Source organism: Euleptes europaea, chromosome 16, assembly GCF_029931775.1.
Source record: "Euleptes europaea isolate rEulEur1 chromosome 16, rEulEur1.hap1, whole genome shotgun sequence".
Classification (NCBI taxonomy): Eukaryota; Metazoa; Chordata; class Lepidosauria; order Squamata; family Sphaerodactylidae; genus Euleptes; species Euleptes europaea.
Window position 1 is genome coordinate 41,686,596 of NC_079327.1, and position 24,145 is coordinate 41,710,740.

General features: G+C 42.3%; 1 protein-coding gene across 1 annotated transcript in view; it reads left to right on the plus strand.

Moving 5' to 3' along the window:
• SHROOM2 (shroom family member 2) overlaps nucleotides 1-23,660 on the plus strand; it is a 101,705-nt gene extending 78,045 nt beyond the window's left edge. Inside the window, exons 9-13 of the mRNA XM_056861789.1 lie at nucleotides 11,309-12,070; nucleotides 15,362-15,913; nucleotides 17,766-17,949; nucleotides 20,011-20,283; nucleotides 23,389-23,660. Of these exons, the coding sequence (XP_056717767.1) occupies nucleotides 11,309-12,070; nucleotides 15,362-15,913; nucleotides 17,766-17,949; nucleotides 20,011-20,283; nucleotides 23,389-23,655 (2,038 nt within the window). The 3' untranslated portion in view covers nucleotides 23,656-23,660. The remainder of the gene's footprint in view (nucleotides 1-11,308; nucleotides 12,071-15,361; nucleotides 15,914-17,765; nucleotides 17,950-20,010; nucleotides 20,284-23,388) is intronic.
• The last annotated feature ends 485 nt before the right edge of the window (nucleotides 23,661-24,145 follow it).

Here is a 24,145-nt window from a genome sequence, read left to right on the forward strand (position 1 = left end):
GACCCTAGGGGTTCAAAGCAACTGTGCCATAATGATGTATGCTTTCTTGGTTTCCTATTTCTTCCACTTTTGTTTTCAGTAAGTGAGGAAGTATCAGGTATTAGTAGACTATCCCAGGATTCCTTGCAGAGGTCATACAGATGTGTGATAATAAATCTGTCCATTGCATATGAAAACATATGAAACTTCCTTTCCTGGATCAGACCTTTGGGCCATATAGTTGAGTACTGCGTCTCCAAGGCCTCAGATCTTGCTGTCTGAGGGTCAAGTTACTTGACATACAGGGAGTTCCCACATTTTTTTTCCTTTGTGATCAGTAGCCATGTGGGAGCCCTACATGAAAAGGGACATTAACTTGCCCTCTTCCACTGGCTTCCTAATCTGAAACAGCCCTATAGAAACGCTATTTCCCCTGTTTGGATAGAGGCACCATAAAGAGTGTCTGTGTTTGCCCCAACAAGGGCACAGAGCAGCCCATGGTGGTGGGGGGGGGAGGAGGGTTAAATGCCCACCCTATGCGATACGCTCCCATCCTGACTTGAGCCCCCTCATGAAGCTACTGTTTATGAAGGAAAAAAAAATGTTTGGGAGCTCTTGAGACATTACCCCCAGTCTTTCCTCTTGTTTGACTCTGAGGTTGTTTAACTGGATGTCCTGGGGATTGCCCAAGATGCATTAAGTGATGCCACAGTTTGCATGGTATCATTACACAGAGACCTTTCTAAATCACGTGCAGCGGAAATGCACAGCCTGGTGCTTTAAATGGCAAGCTTCAGTGCCGGGCACCCAGCTCCAGGGTGGTTTCTTTCTTTTCCTGCAGCTGAGTAACAGCAGCAAGGAAAGGAATAGGCAGGGAGAGACCAGACTAACTGCTTGAACCAGTGTTTTATTTGCTTTAGTGTTAATTTATCAGTTCAGCTGTCCAATTGGGGTTGCAGCATGGCTAAAGAATGTGGCGAGAGTCCCTTCTTTTTTCTGTTGCATTTGTTTTCACTGTGGCGATTTGACAGATAATTCGAATAACTGGGTATCAGCTGTTGGAACTGCTTTGAAATCTGTGATGGTTAAATCCTGGTTTATGTTCATAAATAAAGTAAGTACGGTGTTCAGGTACGTGAGTGATTGCAAATGTAGGCGAGCATACATAGGTCTTCCCTGGGACCGCTGACGTGCCAAAACAGTTATTCAGGCACAGAACTCAAAGGCTGTCTATGCTGCTTCTGTTTCTCTATGTGGCTGCAGCCATCATAAAAGCAATTTGAAACAAAATGTGGTCATTGGCTGTCATAATTACCATGTATATTGCTGCTTTATATTTGATTGTGTGATTTTGCTATGAAAACAACTGTGTAGACTTTAAAACGAAGATCATATGTGAAGTCATTCAGATTGCAATCCTTGGATCTGTGTGCGTCAACAAATATCCTATTAACAAGCACTACGTCATTGCAAGGTTCAGACAGTGAGCTGTTCATCATCTTGCTTTCATTTCCATTGGAAGAGTTTTCAAGTGATTAGTCTCATGCTACATATAGACTACAAATGTAGAGAAATATTTGTGTTAACTAAGCTAGTGCAAAAAGGGCTGCTTTGATTTGTAGGTTTCCATTCTCTTTCCTCTCCACTCAGATCATGGAGGAGGGGAAAAAACCCTCTGATCTGCATGACAAACCATTGCACATGCATTCGCGCACACACATGGTTTGGTGCAGAGGCCGCTACCAGAGGGAACAGTTTAAAGATGTTTATTTACAAAATGTATATCCCACCTTTCTGCACCATCAGGGCCACCAAGGTGACTGACAATTAAAACAGAGCATTATGAAAACAGATCACAAAGTAGATTTAAAAAAAAAACTAAAATGCTTATGTAGACATATAGAGTCAGCACCTAAAACAAAAACCTAAAAGGAGGGATCAGTGAGGGAACGGCAAAGGGGAAGAAGGAAGTCTTCACCCGTTGGTGAAAAACAGTGATAGATTTGCTTTTTATGTTCCAGCACTTACACTGATGTAAATGAGTTGGATCTTAAATACTGTGAAAGGGTTCACACATTCATCAGGAAACTACTTGCTTGTATGACTTTAGCTGACCACTGACAGCTTAATTATCACCCAGAATCAACTCAGACCTGGATGACCCAGGCTAGCCTGATCTTGTCAGATCTCAGAAGCTAAGCAGGGTCAGCCATGGTTAGTATTTGGATGGGAGACCACCAAGGAAGTCCAGGGTTGCTATACAGAGGAAGGCACTGACAAACCACCTCTGTTAGTCTCTTGCCTTGAAAACCCCATAAGGGGTCACCATAAGTCAGCTGCGACTTGACGGCACTTTACACACACACACACACATCAACTCAGACACTTACCATTAGTGGAGTTAGTCCACACTCATTCAAAGTGAAATACAAAGATGTATCGGGGTAGGGATCCCCCAGCATGTGTGCCCCATAATGACATGCGATACCAGTTTACGCAGCATTTTGGTTCTGTGCCCAAGCAGCCAAGGTGAGCTCTTGAAGCTCGCTAGCCACACTGCTGGGGCTGCATGACAGAAGGGAACAGGCATGGTTTTATGCCTGTCAGAGCTTCTCCCCTGCTGCTGCCAGGCAGGTCCAAGATGAACCTCTGTAGCACTAGCAGTGCTACTGGGCCCTGTCAGTTTTGACTGGCCATGTACCAGCCTCCTCTGTTCTTCCCCTTTTTCTTTGCTGGTACACGAGCATCCTCACAGATAGATGTGGTAACTTTGGCGCCTGGCCCGAAAAGGTTACCTGTCTCTATTCTTTATGCAGCATAAAATGGTTTACCTTTGTGTACCTCTCATTAGATATAATTAACATAAATAAATGAAATACGTTGTAGTTGTGGCCAAACAATAGGGTTAATCAGAAAAGAGCTGATGTCCAATGGAATACTAAAGAGCGATCCTTGTAATGAAATGGGAGGAGAAGACAGGCAAGAAAATAATGCACAGTATGGATGCATGCATGTAAAGGTGTAGTGATCAGGATCGGTGGACTCTAATCTGGAGAACTGAATTTGATTCCCCACTCCTCCACATGAGCGGCGGCCTCTAATCTGGTGAACCATGTTGGTTTCCCCACTCCTATACAAGAAGCAAGGTGGGTGACCTTGCGCTAGTCACAGTTCTCTCTGAACTCGCCCAGCCCAACCTATCTCACAAGGTGTCTGTTGTGGAGAGAGGAAGGGAAGGAAGCAAACTGATTTGATTCTCCTTAAAACATTGGGAAAGTTGGCATATAAAAACCAACTGTTCTTCTTACTGCATGTTGTACAGCATTGGGGGCATTTTTTCAAAGCATTTCTGAAGATGTAGCTTACAACAGTACAAATAAGGGTGTGCCATGGTTTTTAAGCCATGTTAACAATATGTTTTTCCCCAGTACTAGAATAAATATGGGAAAAAGCATGAATGAAAGAAATTTGAATCCCACTGTTTATTTCCTGGTTAGATGTTTGGGTAGTAGAAAAGCAGTGGACATGTCTGGGAAGGTATTCCAAAACGGCCAGCTGGCCTTACACCTCTGAAGTTGTCCCTGGATCAAAATGTGTGGCATGAAACGATTTAACGTTTTCCAGCACCTACAAGCAGCAAATAGTGAAATTCGCTCTTTGTTGGTGTTAGACCACGTGTGTCCCATTATTGTGCAATTCTGAGAAGAAAGGAGAAGATGCAGAGCCACATCAGACAGTTATAGCTTAATTGCAAGAAGGGCCAGCATGCCATAGAGAGGGACCCTGAATTTACTGCACATGCCCTTTTGGAATGCCGCTTTTACGAGGAACTTTGATCACATTATATTTCACCCCTTTTAACTTACAAATCTAATGCCTCTGTGTCTGACATAATGCCTTTTCTACTAAGCGATAGGGATCCCAAGGCTACATTGTCAGTGGCAAGATTTGTTTCAGTCCTTATATCCCTCAAACATTAGATATATGCTGCTCAAGATCCATGGATCAAGGAGCTTCTAAGGGATAAAAGGAAAGGAATTTACTGCAAGTCAAAATACAAGTGATTTCTTTTCTAGGACAGATTTGTACGTTGGATGAAAACAACCAGAGGACTCTTGTTCAAATATATACAGGAAGTAGGAGTGCCACTAAAACATGATCATGTATCATGAGCATGCTCATATAACATTATGATAAACTCAGTTGTCATGGTAATGAGAGATAACAATTGCAGAGTTAACCCACGTCTTTATTTTACTTTCTCTTTATGATAAGGCTGTTTTTAAAAAAATATATATGAAGAACTTTTTTTCTTTTCTTTTTTTATTATTAATAATAATAAGGGTACAGAAAGAAAATTAGGGGAAAGGAGGGGAAAATAATTATAATACTTGATATCTGTGTCCTGATGGTTTAAAACATTACATATAGGCATCCTTTGTCTGCCCCAAGAACAGGGTTTTTTCTGTGGGAATTGGCTGTTGGGTAGATGTAACTTCAAACATGAATCATTCTGAATTATATTTAATGCATGAGTTTATTCTACAGTCATTAAACTAAATGGCAGGCCTCAAAGTGGACTTTTTGGTATTTAATGCTGCTGTAACACTTTACAGGTTTTGCCTCTGGGTTCTTCTGGTGCTTGAAGCTTGCTCTCTTTTCTCCTTTCTGAACAGTAAGATCCAGTCTCTTCAGGGGTAATATGATTGGCATGCGTTGCATGAGAATTCACCACCCAGAATGTAAACACCTTCAGTGTTAAATGCTGCCACATTTTCCTTATAACCATCTTGTGTGTCAGTGTAACAGGGGCTCATCATTTTTGTAGAAGGGAGTTGGCCCTGTGAATTTTCCTGAAAGTATAGCCTTTTGCTACCAAGCAGAGGATACCCTAAGACTATCTGAGTTGTAACATTATTGCATTCATTCTGTTGCTTAACAATCACTGACAACTGGTTGAAGGATCTTTAACGAGATTGTATTTGAGATGGTGAGACAGAAGCACTTGTTCAAGCATGCATTGTTGATAGTACACCTTGTCCTTTTGGCTGCTTTACAGGCCCTTCTCAGATTTGCATGTCAAATTCAGCTCCAAAATATTTCTCTTTCCAGTCGTTTGAAATGGTTCTCAAATTCACTGTTTTCATCTTCCTTGCATGAGCATGCATCCGGATATGCATTAGACTGTTATAATCTGCCTGTCTTGGAGCCTTTTAAAGAAATGCATAACATTGCTTGTTAACAGCTTTTAAAAACTAATCAGTGCATACATAGACAATGAGTTGTTAACCCTTATCACCAATCTCACCTTTGTTATATTCTTCAACTTCCTACTCACACTGCATTTTAAGACGCAAGCAATAACATGGGCAGTAGCAGAGCAAGCTTGTTTGTAATACTATTATTCTGAGACCTGCCTGTTTGCCCAATTAAGGGATTAATTCAGCAAGCTGAACGCAAGAGAAAAAAGTTCGGGAAGAGTTTTGGCCTCAGTTCTGTTAAAACTGGGGTGTGAGCGTGTGAATGAGTAGTATTATGATCCCTTTGGTCCTTGGATGCAACAGCATGTGGAGATCATATGTACATGAGAGTTACCCAAGTTTGTGTACACAGGATACCACCACATAATGCCTTTGCTCCTGTAAACCAATGTATTAAACTTTGGCACAGTCTCTAGCATGACTGGTTATATTAAAGAAACTCTGAGACATGATTTTCCCCTACCAGGAGCTGATGCGTGATAATAGCCAGTTCTAGCATTCCATTCCACAATAGTGTGACTGAGATCTAATTCAAGTGTAGAAAAGAGCAAGAGTCCAGTAGCTCTTGAAATACTAACAAAATTTCTGGTAGGGTGTGAGCTTTCATGTTCTACAGCTGTAGCTCACGAAAGCTTGTACCTCTCCAAAAATTTTGTTAGTCTTTAAGGTGCTACTGGACTCTTGCTCTTTTCTAGTGCTATTGGCAGACTAACACAGCTACCCAACGTGATCTAATTTAAGTGTGACAGTGTCTGGCAACCTGTCCATGTGACTGTGCATGGCCCGGCATCTTGTTAAACTAGCCTAGCATAGCTAAATCCTCAACATGCTAATGTGACACCTGCTGAGTCTACCATTCTACTCTTTCTGTCACTTGATGCCCCAGGGCCGTTTCCTTTCTCTCAGCCTTACTTACCACAGATAATAAAATGGGAAGGGAAAACCATATGCCCATCCTAAGCTCCTTGGAGGCAGATGGTTGGATAGAGAGATAACATCTGTGTTTTTAATTCTACAAATGATACCTTTCTGTAAAACAACATCTGCAGCTGTTGATAGCAATGCAAAATGGTGCCTTGCCTGCTTGGATACTTGTGCTGCTCTCGCAGTGCCTGAAAAAACAATATAATCAGAGTTCTGAAATTTCAGTTTTATAAGGGTGGCTCCTAGACATGCCTTACACTGATGGAAAATACTTGCCAGTGGAAAAAAGAGGTCAGTTCTTGCCGATTTTCCCCATCCCATCACAGAAACCCACGTGGGTCCGCTAATGGTTGGGGATGTAGTAGGCTACAGTGAGATGAAGGAGGAGGGGAAGTTCACTTCCCCAAGTGTCATTCCACTTGTGCTAGATTGGATCCCCCTACAATGAGTATAATTCATTATATATTAAACTCAGAATGGGGCAAAAGAAATATTGGTTTAGCATCCTGCTCAAGAAGAGTCTTAGTAAATATTAATTTATATTTTATTTATTAGTTAAATTTCTAGCCCACCCTCCACGGCCAGGACCAGGTTCAGGGCAGGTAACAACAGTAAAATCACATATACACAAACCCATGTAAAACATTTAAACCAATAAAAAATACAATCTCATAAACTAATAAAACCACAGATGGCACACAAAATAATATAGTATCCGCTGCGTCATAACTAGCAGGCAGTCAACCCCCCCTAATATAATTATAAGAAGGGGGGATTAGGGAGGCCATCATTGATGACTCCCGTGGGTGCCCTCAATTATAGGGCTGGTGGAATAGCTCTGTCTTACTAGCCCTGCAGAACTCTTTAAGGTCCCGCAGGACCCTGATGTTGCTAGGCAGAGCATCCCGCCAGGCTGGAGCCAGGGCCCAAAAAAACCTGGCTCTTGTCGAGGTCAGCCGTGCACTCCTAGGGCCTGAGACCACCAACAGGCTGTTATCCGTAGAACGTAGTGTCCTTCGGTTTTGTTATTGTTAGTGGCAGGTTTTTGAGAAAGACAACGTGAAGAAAAAGTGTCCTCCCAGTCTACTTGGAAAATTTGACGCCTTCCTTCAACTGAAGGGTTCTTCCTCTCAATTTAAGTGGCTTTTTCTCCAACAAAAGAGGAAGGCTTCTTAGGCTGGAGGAATACCGCCCTTTGCATTTTGGCAGTCTTCACAATCTGAAGTTAAAACAACATTAATTTCAGCAGGCATGGTAAAAGGATTGGTGCCAGCATACCCTGAGGTGGGGCAGGTGCCAGGGCCTACGATCACTGACCCCTCCCCCCACTCGTGCACCTCCTCTGCCACATATCCTTGGGCCCTTGCCTGCCCATTCATTTGCAAGTGCTTCACCACTTTGATGGGCAAGGGCATGCAGGTGTTGCAGAGTGGCAGTCTTCATGGCAGACGCACTACAACTCTACCAGCTGGGCACAACAGCCAGTGCTGTCGGGGAAAGGACATGGTGCTGACAGCTGTGAGTACATGTGGTGGGAGGGCTTGTGAGCAGGGGAAGGATCCACAGTCGTGGGGGGGCGTGCAGGTGGGTGGTTGGAAAGGTAAGCATGAGGGGGTCTGGTGGTGGGCAGGAGGAGGCCCCTGGGCATACTTGGCTCAGAGCCTCCCAAAACCTGGAACCAGCACTGTGTCTGAGTATGAACAGTGTCATCCTTAAGCCTATTGATTTCAGCCAGCCTAAGCCTTCTAAGGCTGATTAAAATTATTAAGGTAATTGATGGATACAAGCTGGACACTACCTTTATCTGCCCCCTGTCTTCAGTTTCTCTCCCCCTTCAGTTTCCCTGGGAAAACATTGGCTGTTTTGTGCAGTGCCAACTGCTGGACTCAGACCTAGTTGCAAAGACTTTCGGGGGACACCTCATTTCCCCCACATTATTTCCTATTCATCTTCTCTTGGCACCCCTATATCCTTTCCCCTTTTTCTGCTTCTCTTCTTCCTACCCACCCAAGCAGCATCAAGGATCGTGGAGGAGGAGGAGGAAGAAGCCTTCCAATTTTCCCCTTCCCAGCATTCGCAGGCGGCTCCAGGGAGCTATTCACTACTAGGGATCCAGACAGGGAAGTTCTTGGAAAGCTGGCAACCTGCTCAGCCTGGCAGCTGGCTTATCGCTGCAGTTGCTTTGGGAACAAGGAGGAGCTGTGTGTCCTCTGCTCCTGACATTGTTGTGGATACCTTCCCACAGGAAGGAAGGGATGAGTCATTCCATTCAGGTTTCTTGCTAAAAGCCATTTTTCAAATATTTGGGGCATTTTTTTGCCACCCAGCCCAAATGCAAATGTAAGGAAAGAGGAAGGAAAGAGTGCATGGGAACCATCAGGAGAGACCAGAGAACAGGGAATTTCAAAATAGGTGCCTTCATCCTCTCCCTAGTGCTTAATTCCTCAAATGAAGCTAGCTTAAGAAAATGTCTAATCTATTATGTGTGCCCTGTCGGTAATCAAGGATCAAGCAGAATTCCTATTACTCTTGCTTTTCCATTTCAGCTTCTTTTCTAAGCTCACAGTTTCTCTTCAGCCTCCTCTAAGCAGAGAGCAAACCTGCCTCCTTTCTGAGTCTCAGAGGTACTTCTACTTGCTTTTAATTCTTTTCTTACAAAAATACCATCTGAACATGCTATGTATTGTGGGGATTTTTTCCTTCTCGAGCCCTTTTTAATGTTAACTGTCGCATGAGTTTTTTCATACTTTAAAAGCATAGATACTAAATAATAATATTTTTAAAAGAGAGATGGAAAAATTCCCAATTACTTGGTTGACTATATTTAAGTTCCTATATCCTTTCCTTCAGTGTTCTTAATTGCAAATCCATTTTGGTGTTTCTCTCACTCCTGTTTCTTTCTTGCTCTGTCAAGTTATGTGTTCTCTTCAGTTGCATGTCCTATGTTTAATTCATATCAGCTTATCCAGATGTCTTTAAATATGTCTAATTTTTCTACTGTTTCTTTCATAAGCCCTGTACAGGGGGATGTTGCATTTTAAGAAGAGGTTAGATGGCCATCTGTCAGCAATGCTGATTCTGTGACCTTAGGCAGATGATGAGAGGGAGGGCATCTTGGCCATCTTGTGGTCACTAGGGTTATGGGGGGGATGTAGTTGTGAATTTCCTGCATTGTGCAGGGGGTTGGACTGGATGACCCTGGTGGTCCCTTCCAACTCTATGATACATCTGACCTATGATTCTATGATTCTAACAACAGTACCAAGCAGTACCAAGAATGCTGCCCCACCCCCACTTTACACGCCTTCATGTATTTGTGCACGCTCAGGCTCTGTCCCCATGATTGGGAATGCTGCTTTTCTAATGTTCCTGAGTGCAGGGGCAGAGCCCACACAGACATGCAAATGTGCTGTGTTGACACTGGGACACTTGCCCTGTACTTTGTTCCTGAAAAGCTAGCTGTAGCTTAAAAGGGCTATATAAAGCATGGAAAAGGGATTAGAGGAAAAGGTCCTCTCCCTCCCCCCAGCAACCCATCCCCAATCTTCAATCAGCTAGTTTTTTAACTAGTCACGAAAGTTTTGCTTAGCGTACGGTTTGGTCCATTGTTGGGCTGTACTGTCCAGTGCAGTTTTATGACAATGCAAAATGCCAACTGGGGACATAATACACTTGTCCCTGCTTTAATTTTTAAGATTTCTTACCATGACAGTTGTAATGTTCTTGAATGTGTGGCAATGTCCGCTGAAATTCAGAAGCTAGAGTGTGACTGCATGTGCTTTCCAGTGGCACTGGGCCAATAGTTCCTTGCTCTTCTCTATTACTAGCAAATCCAGAATAAATTATGCAAAACCAGGTACCTGTAAAAATTTGCAAAATGCATACAGTTCACCAAATTTACCTTTCATGCTATAGAATTTGTGTGGTACTTAATTTTTGTTTTAAGTACAAAGTGTGCCCTTAACCCTACTTATAAATCACAGTAGAATGATTTTCATAGGAAAGTTGTTTGATCTCTTTCCTGCATGTTTCCATGAAACGCTAGGTAAGAATTTCTGAAGGAAATAGTTGGGAGTAGGGAGAAATAAGGGTAATTGCAGTGCTAGCTCAAGCCCCATGGGGATTTCACATACACTTCAGTGTAGTAAAATGTTCTATGCATGAGTGGGCCACTTCCTTGCTCCCATAGCTCTTCCTCCTCTGATGTGTGCCTTAGAGCCCAGAGTACACTCTGGAGTTTCTGGATCTGCTTTGGTCTCCTGTTAACCACAATCATATTCAGTTCAGAGATAAAGCAGCCTCAACCCAAAATGTTTCCATATCTTGCTTTTTTGTGCAAAACATCTTTTTTGTCTAATCCTATCCACTTCTCTTGGCTCCAAGAAATCTAGATTTTGTATTGGTATTACTCTGTAGTGGGCTTGTACCTCAGAATATAACCTCATCTTGCCATCTGTATTTGTGTGTGTGTCAAGTGCTGTCAAGTTGCTTCCAATTTATGGCAACCCTATGAATTAATGACCTCCAAAATGTCCTATTCTTAACAGCCTTGCTCGGGTCTTGCAAACTGAGGGTTGTGGTTTCCTTTATTGAGTCATTTCTTGTCACCTAAATACAGGTTTTAGTGATCTTATGTAGTGCTTAAGGAAAGACAAAGGGGATAATTTGTTTGAATTATCTGTGCATAGTTTGATTATATTCTATAGCGTCATAGTTTGTAAAGAATTTCATTCAAGCAATCCACTCTTAATTTGCACACAAGAGGCAGTGGGTGGTATCCTCCTACCTGAGGCTGCAGGAAATTCCTTAAACCTATGGAACCTTCATCCAGTTTAAGTAGCTCTTCCTCCTATGGAAGAACCACTTAAGTTGGAGGAAGGTTCCTTAGGCTGGAGTGGGAGGATACAGGCCAGTTCTGTTTTTTATTTGTGTATGGAGCCTTGCTTAAGGTAATGTCACAATACATAGCACTGTATAATCTTAATCTACCCTGATGCTGTTTTGATTCATCCAAATTGAGAAATACAAGGCATATTTCTTGTTTCTATCGTGTAAGTACTTCATGCTGACCACCGTAGTTTGATGAATAATATAATCGGGGATAGCGTTTCCTAATGATACTGTGATTTTCCTTCTTTTCCTAGGCCAGTTGATGCAGGATATCCAGAAGGCCCTTCTGGAGGAACAGCATCTCAACCAGATTATGGTGTAGGGATTAAGTGGAAGGCATCAATCAGGCCCCCGCACACAGGGCAGACTTCTGTTTTACCTCAAGGGAGCCGAAGTAGATCTGGGACATTGCCCAGTGATTACAGGTATTCACAGGAAAATGTGAATGAAAAAAACAAAGATTACAGTGTGCTGCCTCCACTTGTTTCTGAGCTACAAGTAACAGATGAAAAACACCTCTGTCAGTCACAAGTCAAAGGAGAAGAAAGCCAGCAAGCAGAGCTGGGGCATCTGAATAAGAAGCATGGTCCTGTATCTCAGAGGCCTCCGCCACCCAAACGAGATAATAAACACAGATGGCAGGACAATTCTTCTGCATCAGTTGCTGCATCCTCAGAGTCTTTACTGACAACGACCAGTTGGCCAGTTCAGTCGGTATCTCCTGTTTCTTCCAGTGTGTCTGCCAGTCACTTCTCTCCTTCTCACACTGCAAAGGTTTCTGGAAAATTAGCAAGCACTGAGCTGCCAGAGGTTCCACAGCTGGTATCCATAGAGAATGTTTGTCAGCACTTAGATGAAAAAACACATCTCAAATCTGAACCTGTGCTGCTGTCTTCGACATACCGCTACCTACAAAAACCTGGAATGGAAACATCAAGGTCCCCTTCACCACAATTTGCTCCACAGAAGTTAACTGACAAACCTCCCGTAGCTGTCCAAGATGAGAATCCCACAAGGTACTGTGGCATCATTCAAATTACTAACATTTGTCTATATGAAGTAGAGATGTAACATTTCTGGAAATGTTGAAGCCACAGGAGAGGGAAAAATTGGGAAAATTTAAATATATGCAATACTTACCTTCCTATCAAACCAAAACTTCTTTTACTGATTTAACAAGTTAAAATGCATCATATTAGCATATTAGGTTGTGTTATTTGGCATATTTTTTGGAAATTAAAAGTATAAATGTCTTCATTTTCTATTAGAAAATTGCAAATATACTTATAGTTGAGAAAGAGTTGCGAACTGCTTCACCTTATGCTAGCATAGTACAGGGATCTTAATTTTTGCCATCTGAGAAGGCAGGGGGGAAAAAATTGAAGGCAGAAAACAAGTTCTGTAGTAAAAAGAAGAAAATATATTATTTAGACAGAAACACTCTCAATCGGTCACAATACATAGGACTACCAGCATCTTTGGTTATCAAGTTAAACTTTATAACATTGAAAATTTTGAACTCTTTAATAATTTATTATCATTAAACACCTTATAGCATATTAATTGTTGCCAATGCTATTGACATTTAAACATAAATGTATTCTTGAAAATGTTGTATATGTCTACAGTATACAGAGAAATCATCATTATCTAATGTTGTAGACCGGCTTACTTAAAAACATTTATACTGCACATTAAACTGCACATTTACCTTTCATTTCACTAATTCCAAAAGCAAACAAAAAATCATAGGAGTTTTTTCCCCCCAGTGTTCCCCCAAATTTCTTATTTCTTTCAATTTTCCCTCAGATTGCTTTATGCTATACAGTTGGAATGAATGAAAGACTTTTTAAAACAAGTTTTTCCACTGGAAAACTTGGAGCAAAAGGTCCTCAAAAAGCCTCCAGAAAAAGGTTTTCCCCATTTTTTCCGTTCTGCTCCCCCAGGCCTTTATATGTTTAAAGCTAGATTAATTATTTGCCCTTACCCCCAGTCTGTCTAATATTTTCCAGTGTGATTTAGAAGTGATGTGGCACATTTCATAGGCTGGTATAATTTTCTTACTCTGCTACAATATGGACTCAGTACCACTGATGGTTGCAGCCAATTCTATTACTCCATAGAACCTTTTGCTTATTTTTTCTTGTAATTTATTAAATGTGTGTGTGTGTGTGTGTAAAGTGCCATCAAGTCGCAGCCGACTTATGGCGACCCCTTTTTGGGGTTTTCATGGCAAGAGACTAACAGAGGTGGTTTGCCAGTGGCTTCCTCTGCACAGCAACCCTGGTCTTCCTTGGTGGTCTCCCATCCAAATACTAACCAGGGCTGACCCTGCTTAGCTTCTGAGATCTGACGAGATCAGGCTAGCCTGGGCCATCCAGGTCAGGGCAATTTATTAAATAGCAACAGTATAAAATTAGCTTTTGCATGAAGGGGAACAAAAACTGAACACTGGAATTCTACTTGGAAGTTCTATTGAGCCTTCTCATTCCATAAGTACATCATTCATCTAACTGTAAACTCTGAACAACAGGCAGAACAATCCTGAAAAGAGGGGGGGGGACTGAAAGGGGTTTGGAGCCGGCATGACCCTTGCGCTGGCGTTAGTGCCACTTGCACTGGCTAAATTAGCACTAACGCCGATGCAAGGCCACTCACGCCAGGGAGCTCTGCAGCAGCACCACGCATGTGTGCTGGTGCAGCTGCGACAGTAGCTCATGCCAATGCCAAAGGGGGAGTTCTCAGGGGCAGGGCTGACTTTAGCTCCCTGATCCCTTTCGCCCCAGGAATGCCCCCTTTTACCGACGCGAACTTGCACCTGCAGAAAGGGTGGCGTAGCCCCATGAAACTGAATGGAGCAGTTTAACAGGGTTTTCAGAAAATTGCTTTTTCAGCTTGCTGTGCTGAGGCAGTAAGCCACCCAGGAAATGGCACAGCTACACCGTCCCCACCCCAACTAACCCCCCTGAGGATTGCTCTGTTAATCTTTTTTTTCCCCAATCAACTTAGTTCTTTTTATCAAATTGAGAAGGGCGGCTTTCAGTATAATTTCCTCAGTTGTTTTATAGATATATAACAAAAAGGTGCTGACAAAGTCCTCACCAACTTAATGGTCATGGATGGGTTATGATACAAATCAGTAACTAGTCAAAAAAAAAGGAAGTAGAGGGTAGGAATAAATGAAGAGGTTTTTTTTTTACAGTGGAAGGAGGTAAGCAGTGGAACATCCCACAGATAAGTACTGGGATTAGAGTGCTATTTAATTTAATTCCAAAATCATCTGGCTTTGAGGGTGAGTAGTCCAGTTAGCCACATTTGTTGATGACAATTTTTCAAAATGATTTAAAAAAATCCAAGCATTGTCTGAAGAGTTCTAAAAACAGTTACATGAACAGGTAACAACGTGTCAAATTAAGGTCATTATACATAAGTATAGAGGGATCCAAGTTAGGATAAAAAATACTTTCTTATATACTGTTTTTACCATAGAGTTTTGCCCAAATACCAGAGTGTCTCCCTTGACATTGCCAACGTGATGATGTCACTTCTGGAAGTGACATCATTGTGCCAGCGATATCAAGGTCTAGGCTTCATTTTAAGCCCAGTAAGACCCCCTCCGGCCAGCTGGATGGTGCCAGGGGATGGCCCCCAAAGCAGGGGATCCTCTGCCCCCAGCAGGGGTCTGGCAACCCTGGAGTATACTTCCTTTTTTACTTTTGTTTAGTGGTTGCTAATCTTAGAAACATGTGGTAGCAGAGCTTTGGCTTCTTGAATACTCTTCTATGAGTGTAAGGCAAATTCATTAAACCTCAACAAAAACACACAAAACTTTTTTCCCTTCTGTATAGATATTATGGATGAACCTTTTCGCTTCTTTTTGTGTATACTTTCTCCTTATTTTGAACAGCAGTGAAAACATAGGTTACTTTTAAAATAATTTTTCTCCATTGAAAACTTCTTGGCAACAGTAATCTTACTAAGGCCTTGAGTGCTTATTTAATTATAAGCCCCTTTGAACAAAATGTGGTTGATACCTCTGTTTGTAACTGGCACACATGCAGTTTATTGTAACGCCTCTCTCCCCCCCCCCCCCCCACTTTCATCTATCCTTATCTGACATGCAGACTATGAGTGAGAGTTTCCAGCTTTGGCGAGACTTCATTCTAATTCTCATTTGCTGTGATGTCTAAATGTGGGGACCTGGGCACATTTAGTTGCTTCCCCCCCCCCCCCCATAAACCAGGATTCTAATTTGCTGGCACATTTCATGCACTCTTATGCACTAATTGTTGCTTTCTTTTTCCAAGAATCGAAAGAGTGATGGATAACAACACAATGGTAAAAATGGTTCCCATCAAGATTGTACATTCTGAGAGCCACGCAGAGAAGGAAAGCAGGCAGAATCTCACAAGCGCAATAGAGCCTCCTGCTTTGCCAAGTGGGTTGGAGAAAGATCAGATTAAGACACTCAGCACTTCTGAACAGTCCTACTCACGTTTCTGTGCTTATACAAGGCAAGGTGTGGAGTCAGAGCCTGAGAAAAAAACCAGATTGCCTTATTTGCAGCCTGCTGAAGCGCTTGGAACCAACCTGAAGGACAGTGATATTCCTGCCCATACAGTTAGCTATGTGAGGGCCAAAGAAAAGACAATTGATGATTGGAAGTCAGAGGAGTTAGCCAGAGAGATTGTGGGCAAGGATAAATCATTAGCAGATATTTTAGACCCTAATGTGAAAATCAGAACAACAATGGACCTGATGGTGGGAATATTTCCAAAAGATGAACATCTCTTGGAAGAAGCGCAGCAACGCAGGAAGCTTCTTTTAAAAGTTCCTTCACCAAAAGCCACAGACGACAAGTAAGTAGAGATTCCATTCCTGCAAACCAGTAGTAATGCCTTTTATGTTGTCTTATTCATGCATAAATCTGTTTATGTTCAACTTTTTCTGCTGAAAGAATCTTGTAATTAAAGCACAAACCAGAACATACAGATAGGTTGCCAATCCTGTCCAACATAATATTTCTAACATTGTCTAGCTAAATGTCTCCAGAAAGCTTAAGCAAAAGCATGAAGGGCTCTTTGCCCAGCATCTGGTACTGAGAAATATCTCTTCCCGAACATGGATGTTCCGTTTAACTATGATGGCTACTAGGAGCCTGGCTTCTATTAATTTTGTCTTATTTTATAAAGGCCAGAACACACACATATAAATGAGGAGTAATAGTCAACCATGTCAGAGACTTTGATCATATGCAAAGTTATTGCCATGGAAAATATGTGCAAGTTATCTCAGAGAAGGCAAGACTCTTTAACTTTAAGTTCTCTAAGTTAGTAGTACATGGAGGCAGAGAAAGAAGTGATTTGGTTTAACTATAAATTGCATAGTAGAGAACATATACAGAACAGAAAACAAAACCACACATAGTTCAAAGCTACATGGATTTTGCTTTGGAATATTGTTTTAACTCATAACATGGTCTAAAAGCATATTGATTGCTGCACACAAGCAATTGAGCCATTTCATTTGTAATTACCTAGGTTGTATGTGCCCTGACCTGGATGGCCCAGGCTAGCCTGATCTCGTCAGATCTCAGAAGCTAAACAGGGTCAGCCCTGGTTAGTATTTGGATGGGAGACCACCAAGGAATACCAGGGTTGCTGTGCAGAGGAAGGCACTGGCAAACCACCTCTGTTAGTCTCTTGCCATGAAAACCCCAAAAGGGGTCACCATAAGTCAGCTGCGACTTGAAGGCACTTTACAAACACACACACACACACACACAGGTTGTATGTACAAAGGATTGGGTACCTGTGTGTCTAGAGATAGTGAAGTCTTGGAGCTCATTCATTATTGTGACATACGTTGAACAGTATACCCACCCCTTAAGAGTGCTACCCTTTCCTCATGGAGGTATATGTATAAAAATTATATATCAATAATGGTGCAGCCTGTTAGCATGACATAGCAGTTAGTGTGCTAGTGGTATAGCAGTTATATGAGTAACCTTATATGTTTTAAACACTTACCTTTTAGTAAAAAGCAGAAAAAAATTACCTCATCTCAATAGGCAGCTACCAGTTTTATACCTCTTTAAATTAGCTAATACCACAGTCATGCTTAATGGTCAAATAATTGCTAGTACTTTTGCTTTTATTATATGTCCTCCCTGTCGTTTCTTAACATTTCAATGTTCAATGGCTTTTCCTGAAGCTAAGAGAAGGCTGACTTCAGTAATAAGAGCTGACAAGCACTAGCACTAAAACACGAAGAAACCCAAACAACTGTATTTTTCACTCAAAGGTATGTTTATGGGATTACGTAGTCAGAGCCGATGAAAGCCCCCCCCCCCAAAGCCTAAGCATTGCCTTTTGACTGGTACCTGTATAATCAAGACGTACATGTGGTGATCAACATACATATAGAGAATAACAATTAAGAGGCAAAACCTGCACTTTCAAACGGGTGTTTGGATAGAGTCTTTTAATTGCCCATCTCTACTGCTAGGTTCTGAGTGGCATAGCTATTTCGTTCAAGACATCAGGGCTGGCAAAGTCTCTATAGTTGAGCATGTCTCTCCTAACCCTACAATTTACTGGCTGCAAACAGTATTTCAGAACTACTGCAGACATGTTACAAATTGTATTAACTATTGTCATGTACACAAATGTAATCAAACATGGGTGTGTTTACTCTGAAATTTTCTCTTAGGAAAGAGGAGCAGCCTCTGCCTTTGGCCATCCCCCTGACAACCAATTCCACTTACTATAGCACGTCTGCACCCAAAGCAGAACTCCTGATCAAAATGAAGGACATGCAGCAGCAGCAGCAACAGCAGCAGCAAAGCGAAGAGGATTCCGAGGACGAGCTAGACCATGATTTGTCTGAGAAAAAGGTAAGCCTGCCTTCACATTTTCTCTTTTTCACCGCCAGGCTGGCTGCACATAAATATGGCCAAGCCAGCATTGGCACAGCACTATGTGCAAGCATGTGGGCATACTGGCACATGCAAGAGGGGAGAATATACAGGCCAAGCACAACAATACAGATGACTGAGTGGTTGTGCTGGATCTTGGGGGCGGGGGATACCAAAAGCCTGCACTGAGCTCTCTGCACCTTTGGCTGTGCCACTCTCCCAGTGCAGCCATCCTCCCTCACCCTGATGGGGCCCGCAACTGCGCACCAGCAGGAGCGGGGCCAGCGTAAGGGATGGAGGGAGGGAGCGAGTTGGAGAAAATACCTATTCCTCGTGATAGAAGGTATGCCTATGTGAGTAGGCAACACATAGTTATACCAGGACCTTTGTAGGGCTTCAGTATTTGACCAATGAAACATCAGACTATAATGAAGAGTCCCATTCTTCTTGGCCCAAAGCTAAGATGGGACACGACTTAGAGTGCTGTCTGTTGTTAGACCAGCACAATGTCAATTGAAGGTGACTTTTATACCTTGTTCTGTAAAATCCCTACCTAATCTACAGTTAGCCAGGATTTTGAGATGTAGTCTTTGACTACCAAGTTTATTTACTAAGCATTTTGGAAGTGGTGCTGTGGGGATCTCAGTCTGTTTGTTTAATCAGGATGCAGAGGGCCAACCATGGTGGTTCAGCCACGTACCCTTATTGCATATGTTTTACAGTGCAATCCTATGCAGAGTTACTCCAGTCTAAGCCCAGCTTTCTGCTCATGTGATACCTGATCATAAATTATTAGAGAAATTAATAGAAGAATCCTGATTTTCCTTCCAGGATTTGTTGTCCTAATCTCAGATCCCTTCAGTCTGTGATTCAGCATTTCTACATATAGGCAAATGAGCCACAGAAGTGACTTCAGGGATTTTTCTCCTAGAGTAACTGATTTGTGTAAGCTAAAGTTTATTTAGGTACATAGATCCAAAAGCTAAATTTGGCAAACAAAACTGTGGTCCTCTTCCTAACCCGTGCTGGCATTTACACCCTTTTAACTTCTGCTAAAGAGTAACCTGCAGATATGGTGCAAGTTTCAACTATATTTGCACATTTTTGCTCAAAGATGACAGGGTGAAAAGAGTGATCTTTTTGGTGGTGCTGGAGTCATGTAGAAGCCATTTTCCCCATGTGGCTTGGAGCTACTTCACCCACCCATTCAGCTAAGTTGGATGGCCTCTCAGAAAAGCTGTTTCTGCATAGCTGCATTCATATAAAGGGCACCTTAGAAAGACTCAAAAGTTCATTCATTCTGCACATTTTATCCACAAATAGGAGAAATACAGATTGCAATCTTTACTGACAAGAAAATACATTCAGTCTGGTTCTGGCTTTTACTCTTCCTTAGAACAGTGTTAGATCTTGGCATACTAGAGCTTCTGCTTTTGTTGTGCATTCCACTCTGGTCTTCATTGAAATACACTATCAGTTGGACCTAGCACAGAGCCCATCAGAAGGCCAGGCTGGTCAGCCTTTCCTCATTTCCCCTCTCCCCTCTTAGTGTCATCTTAAGCAGTATTATACCCTTCTAGGTCCATTGAAGTCAATGGGTTTGGAAGGGTGAAATTCTACCAATACTCTGGTATTGTACAATGCTAGGAAAAGTTGAGGGCAGCAGGAAAAGAGGAAGACCCAACAAGAGATGGATTGACTCAATAAAGGAAGCCACAGCCTTCAATTTGCAAGATCTGAGCAAGGCTGTCAAAGACAGGACATTTTGGAGGACTTTCATTCATAGGGTCGCCATGTGTCGGAAGCGACTTGGCGGCACTTAACACACACACACACATTGTACAATCAGGGGTGGCACGCCACATGCTGTTTCTTGTGGAATATTCACTTATATTTGGATATATACCCAGCTCAGAGTGACTGAATGCTTATCTCTTTTCCTTTCTAAACTATAGAATATTTTGAAAATGCAGACGAGGTTGTGGTTCTATCATTTGTAGATAATAATTTGTCCTCCCCCTTTTTTCTTTGTAAATTTAGCAAGAGCTTATAGATAGCATAAGTCGAAAGTTGCAGGTGCTGCGAGAAGCTCGGGAGACACTCCTGGAAGACATTCAAGCGAACAATCTGCTTGGAGATGAAGTGGAGGCAATTGTGAAGGAGGTCTGCAAATCAAATGAGTTTGACAAGTTCCGGATGTTCATTGGAGACTTAGACAAAGTGGTCAACCTCCTGCTGTCACTCTCTGGTCGGCTGGCCCGGGTAGAAAATGCCTTGAACAATTTGGATGAAAATGCTTCTCCTGAAGAACGGGTAAGACAGTGTGCTATGGTAGTTCTGTTTCGAAAAGCCACTATTTGGGTTATGCCCTTTTCATTTTATTATCACCGACAATATAGTTATCAAAAGTTTTCAAGAACTATAAAGGGAACCTCTTAAAAGCCAGACCAGGGGTGAGCAGCCTTTTACAATTAAAGAGCCAAACTATCAAAATTCAGAGCAAGCGATCAGCATTAAGTGAAAGCCTTCGACAACATTAAGTGATTTATTAAGATTGTGGTTTTAATGATGCTGATGATTTTATGTATTTTATATATCTTATGTTTTTAATCGCTGTTACCCGCCCTGAGCCTGACTTGCTGGGGATGAGGGCGGGCTATAAATTTAAAAAATAAAAAAATAACTGAAAATATACACCTTTACATTACTGATAGTTGACATGTTAATTAGTAATCCATAAAGCTTCCACAGACTAATCGCTGGTTGGTATAAGGACTTTATTAGCAAGTGTCACTCATGATCTCACAGTGAATAACAAATGTACACAAGAGCACCCTATGTGGTAGTTTATTTTAATGCACTGGCATACATTTTTATGTGGATTGCTGGCAACTGTTCACCTCTATCAGTGCATATGTGGATACTTAAATCCAGAGATGGGGGGCAAGGACAGACAAGACACATCTTTCTACAAACCTGAGGGGAAAAACCCCTTATGTATGTTGCGCTCAAGATCTTTGGTCAGATGAGCTTGAAATAAAAAACCCTGTTTACAGAAAAATCTGAAATCTTAAAAGAATACATTGGGGGTTTAACTCCCTCCAAAATGATAGAAGCTGTTCCTGTAGCTTTAAGAAACAAATGCTCTCATTGGCCATTGCTAGGCAACCATGACAGTACTGCCAGCCTTCAAGCCTTGGTTTCTGTCAGTAAAAGGCAGGGGAGAGGGGCAGGACCCTTTCCAGGGCTATCTTGACCTTTGAAGAAGGACTCCTTGGGGTCAGGCCCGGCAGTAACCACTGGGTGAGTTGCTACCACACAATTTGGGTGACTTACCCAGGCCTGACTGCTCAATAGAAGTCACCCCATGAAAGCCAATGTGGTGTAGTGTTAGTTTCAAATTAGGATCAGGGAGAACATGGAGTCAGTCCTCACTCTGCCATGGAGGCTCACTGTGGAACTTTGGGCCAATCACACCCTGTTAGGCTAACCTATCTCACAGGTTTGTTGTGAAGATGAAATTGAGGAGAGGAGAATTATGTAAGCTGCTCTGGTTCCCCATGGGGGTGAAAGGTGGGGTGTATATGAAGTAAATAATAAATGTAGTTGAAGATGGGGGGGCAGATAAAAGTTAGGTTGGTTAGTGGGTTGGAAGGAGATAAGGAAGCAGAGAAAGGTAATGATATGGGGGCTACCAGCAGGCCAGTGTGAGGAGGAGGATACAGAAAAAACTGAGGTGCTCCTAAAAGTCCTTGCAGATTTCCCACTGTGCAACTCAGCCCATCCCAGAGGCTGCCCACGTACAACTGGGCCAGACTTTTGCTGGAGAGAGGCTGCTGGAGAGGGAAGGAAGGGGAGGGAAGCTTCTTTTAAAGATGAAGATGGGGGGGGCAAATAAATATAGGTTGGCTGGGGGTGGGTGGGAAGGAGAAAAGGAAGCAAGGGAAGGAGAGGGGCTGTGGGGGCTTTCAGGGAAAGGAAAAAGGAAATACTGGGGGGGGAGAGGAAAATGAGATACAGCTCAACTTGCAGGTCAACTACTTGTAATTTCTGTTTCTTTAAAGCAGGGTTGTTGAACTCATTTGTTACGAGGGCCGGATGACACTTGGTTGGGCCATGCCTTGCCAGTCCAGATTGGGACTGGCGGGGGTGGCTGCCTCAGCTGACTTGCGGTCCTGATAACAGCTCTCAAGGGGCCGGATCCAGCCCCTGACCTTATGTTTGACACCCCTGCTTTAAAGCATGTGTAAGAAACCATTGTCCCATAAAAATCTTTGCCTGCTACTCCCATCACATACTGGTTATTGTTGCAGACCCCTGGGATAAAACTAGCAGGCAGTGGGTCCCTAATTTTTGAATAGCTCACACACAAATCATGCCTAGACTTAATGTTTCATCAGCATTATGAGTACCGTGAGACTCTGGAAGCTGCTGTCTTTGCTTGAGGTGCTCTTGGATTTTCTAACATTTTTTCTGCACTGTTTCTTGTAAACAATGAAGGCTAAATGGCTATGTGACTTGCAGTGTAATCCAGTCCGAGCCCATTCATTTTAGTGTAACAGTGAGAGTGTCTGTTTTTTAGAAAATGCTTACATTTCCGTAGAGTTCTTAACTTGTCCCCTTGCCCCTTCTCGTGTTGGATTTCTCTTAAGGATGGTTTGATCCACTGGCCTTCCTTTTCCCATCCTTTCTCTGTCCATGTTTTTTTTAGGGGAGGGTGAGGGAGAGGTAGTGTTCGTTGTTACCCTTCCTGCTTTTTCTTCGCTGTCATTATTTATCTTTTAGCTCACTGAGGCTAAAACTGAGTATAGTTTACTTAATCAAGTCTAATTAATAGTTGTGATCTGAATCCCCCGATGGAACCATAAGGGAATGTGTGTATGCAGTGGAGCTTTTGGGTGGGGGGTTTACAGCATGGCTTTGGAAACTGTGGAGGGGGAGAAAACTTTGGTAAACAAACATATACCCTTCTATGGTTAAGCAAGACAGAATTTTGAATTTACCATACTCGGAAAGGACTTGTCTGTGCTCTTCTGGCTTCATCGACTCATTAGCTCATGTGCTCTTGGAATGTCATTTCTGTGAGGACCTAAGATATCTCTCTCTCCTCTTTTAATACATACATCCAATGCCTCTGTGTCTGATATAATGCCTTTTTTAATTAAGTGATAGGGATCCCAAGGCTACATTGGCAGTGGCAAAATTTATCTCAGTCCTTACATCCCTCACACATTAGATTTAAAGCTATGCTGCTCAAGGTCAATGGACCAAGGAGCTTCTAAGGGATAAAGGAAAGGAAACAAACAGATTGCTGGGTGCACATTTGAGAGAAGGCTGACTTTCATGTAAACATTAAAATTTCTCTTAAGAGGTAGCCTTGCCTGTCAGAACTAATGGTCTTGGTTTCTTCCCCTCAAGCGAGTCCTGGTGGAGAAACAGAAGCTACTCACACGGCAGCACGAAGATGCGAAGGAGCTGAAGGAGAACCTGGACCGAAGGGAACGCATTGTCTTTGACATTTTGGCCAGCTACCTGAGTGATGAAAACCTTGCAGATTATGAGCACTTTGTCAAAATGAAATCGGCCCTCATCATTGAGCAGCGAGAGCTAGAGGACAAAATCAAGCTTGGGGAAGAGCAGCTCAAGTGTCTGACCGAGAGTCTCCAGCCTGAAAGGCCCAAATGACATGAATTAGGATGGCGTTCCAAGCATGCAGCACCTCTGACCACTAAGGGGAGCAGTCGAAAAGAAAATGTCATAATAGCAATAATGTCAGATGTTTGTTTCTGTTTGGGCTGCATTTACATCTCTGGAATCACAGTTAATCTCTCTTTTTCTGTCATACAGTCTTTAGAAAATTCTGCAGCTGTTAGATTCCAGAATTCAGGTTCAGTACACTGAGGAATCTGCTGCAGTTCAGCATGAAAGCAGTTCTTGGTTTTTGTTTGTTTGTTTCTAAGAAACACATGGGTGGTTCTCCTCAGATGCTGTACAGATCATTGCAAATCTCCAAAATAAGCAGCATTCAGGGCTGTTGAGTTTTAAGAGACTTTCTTTTAATATAGCCATATCAAGCAGAGAACATAACTTTCTGCATGCTATATAATATTGCATTCAGATTGGTAAGATGTAGTGACATTTTCATTCATGTACATTTGATGATTTTAAAGATATT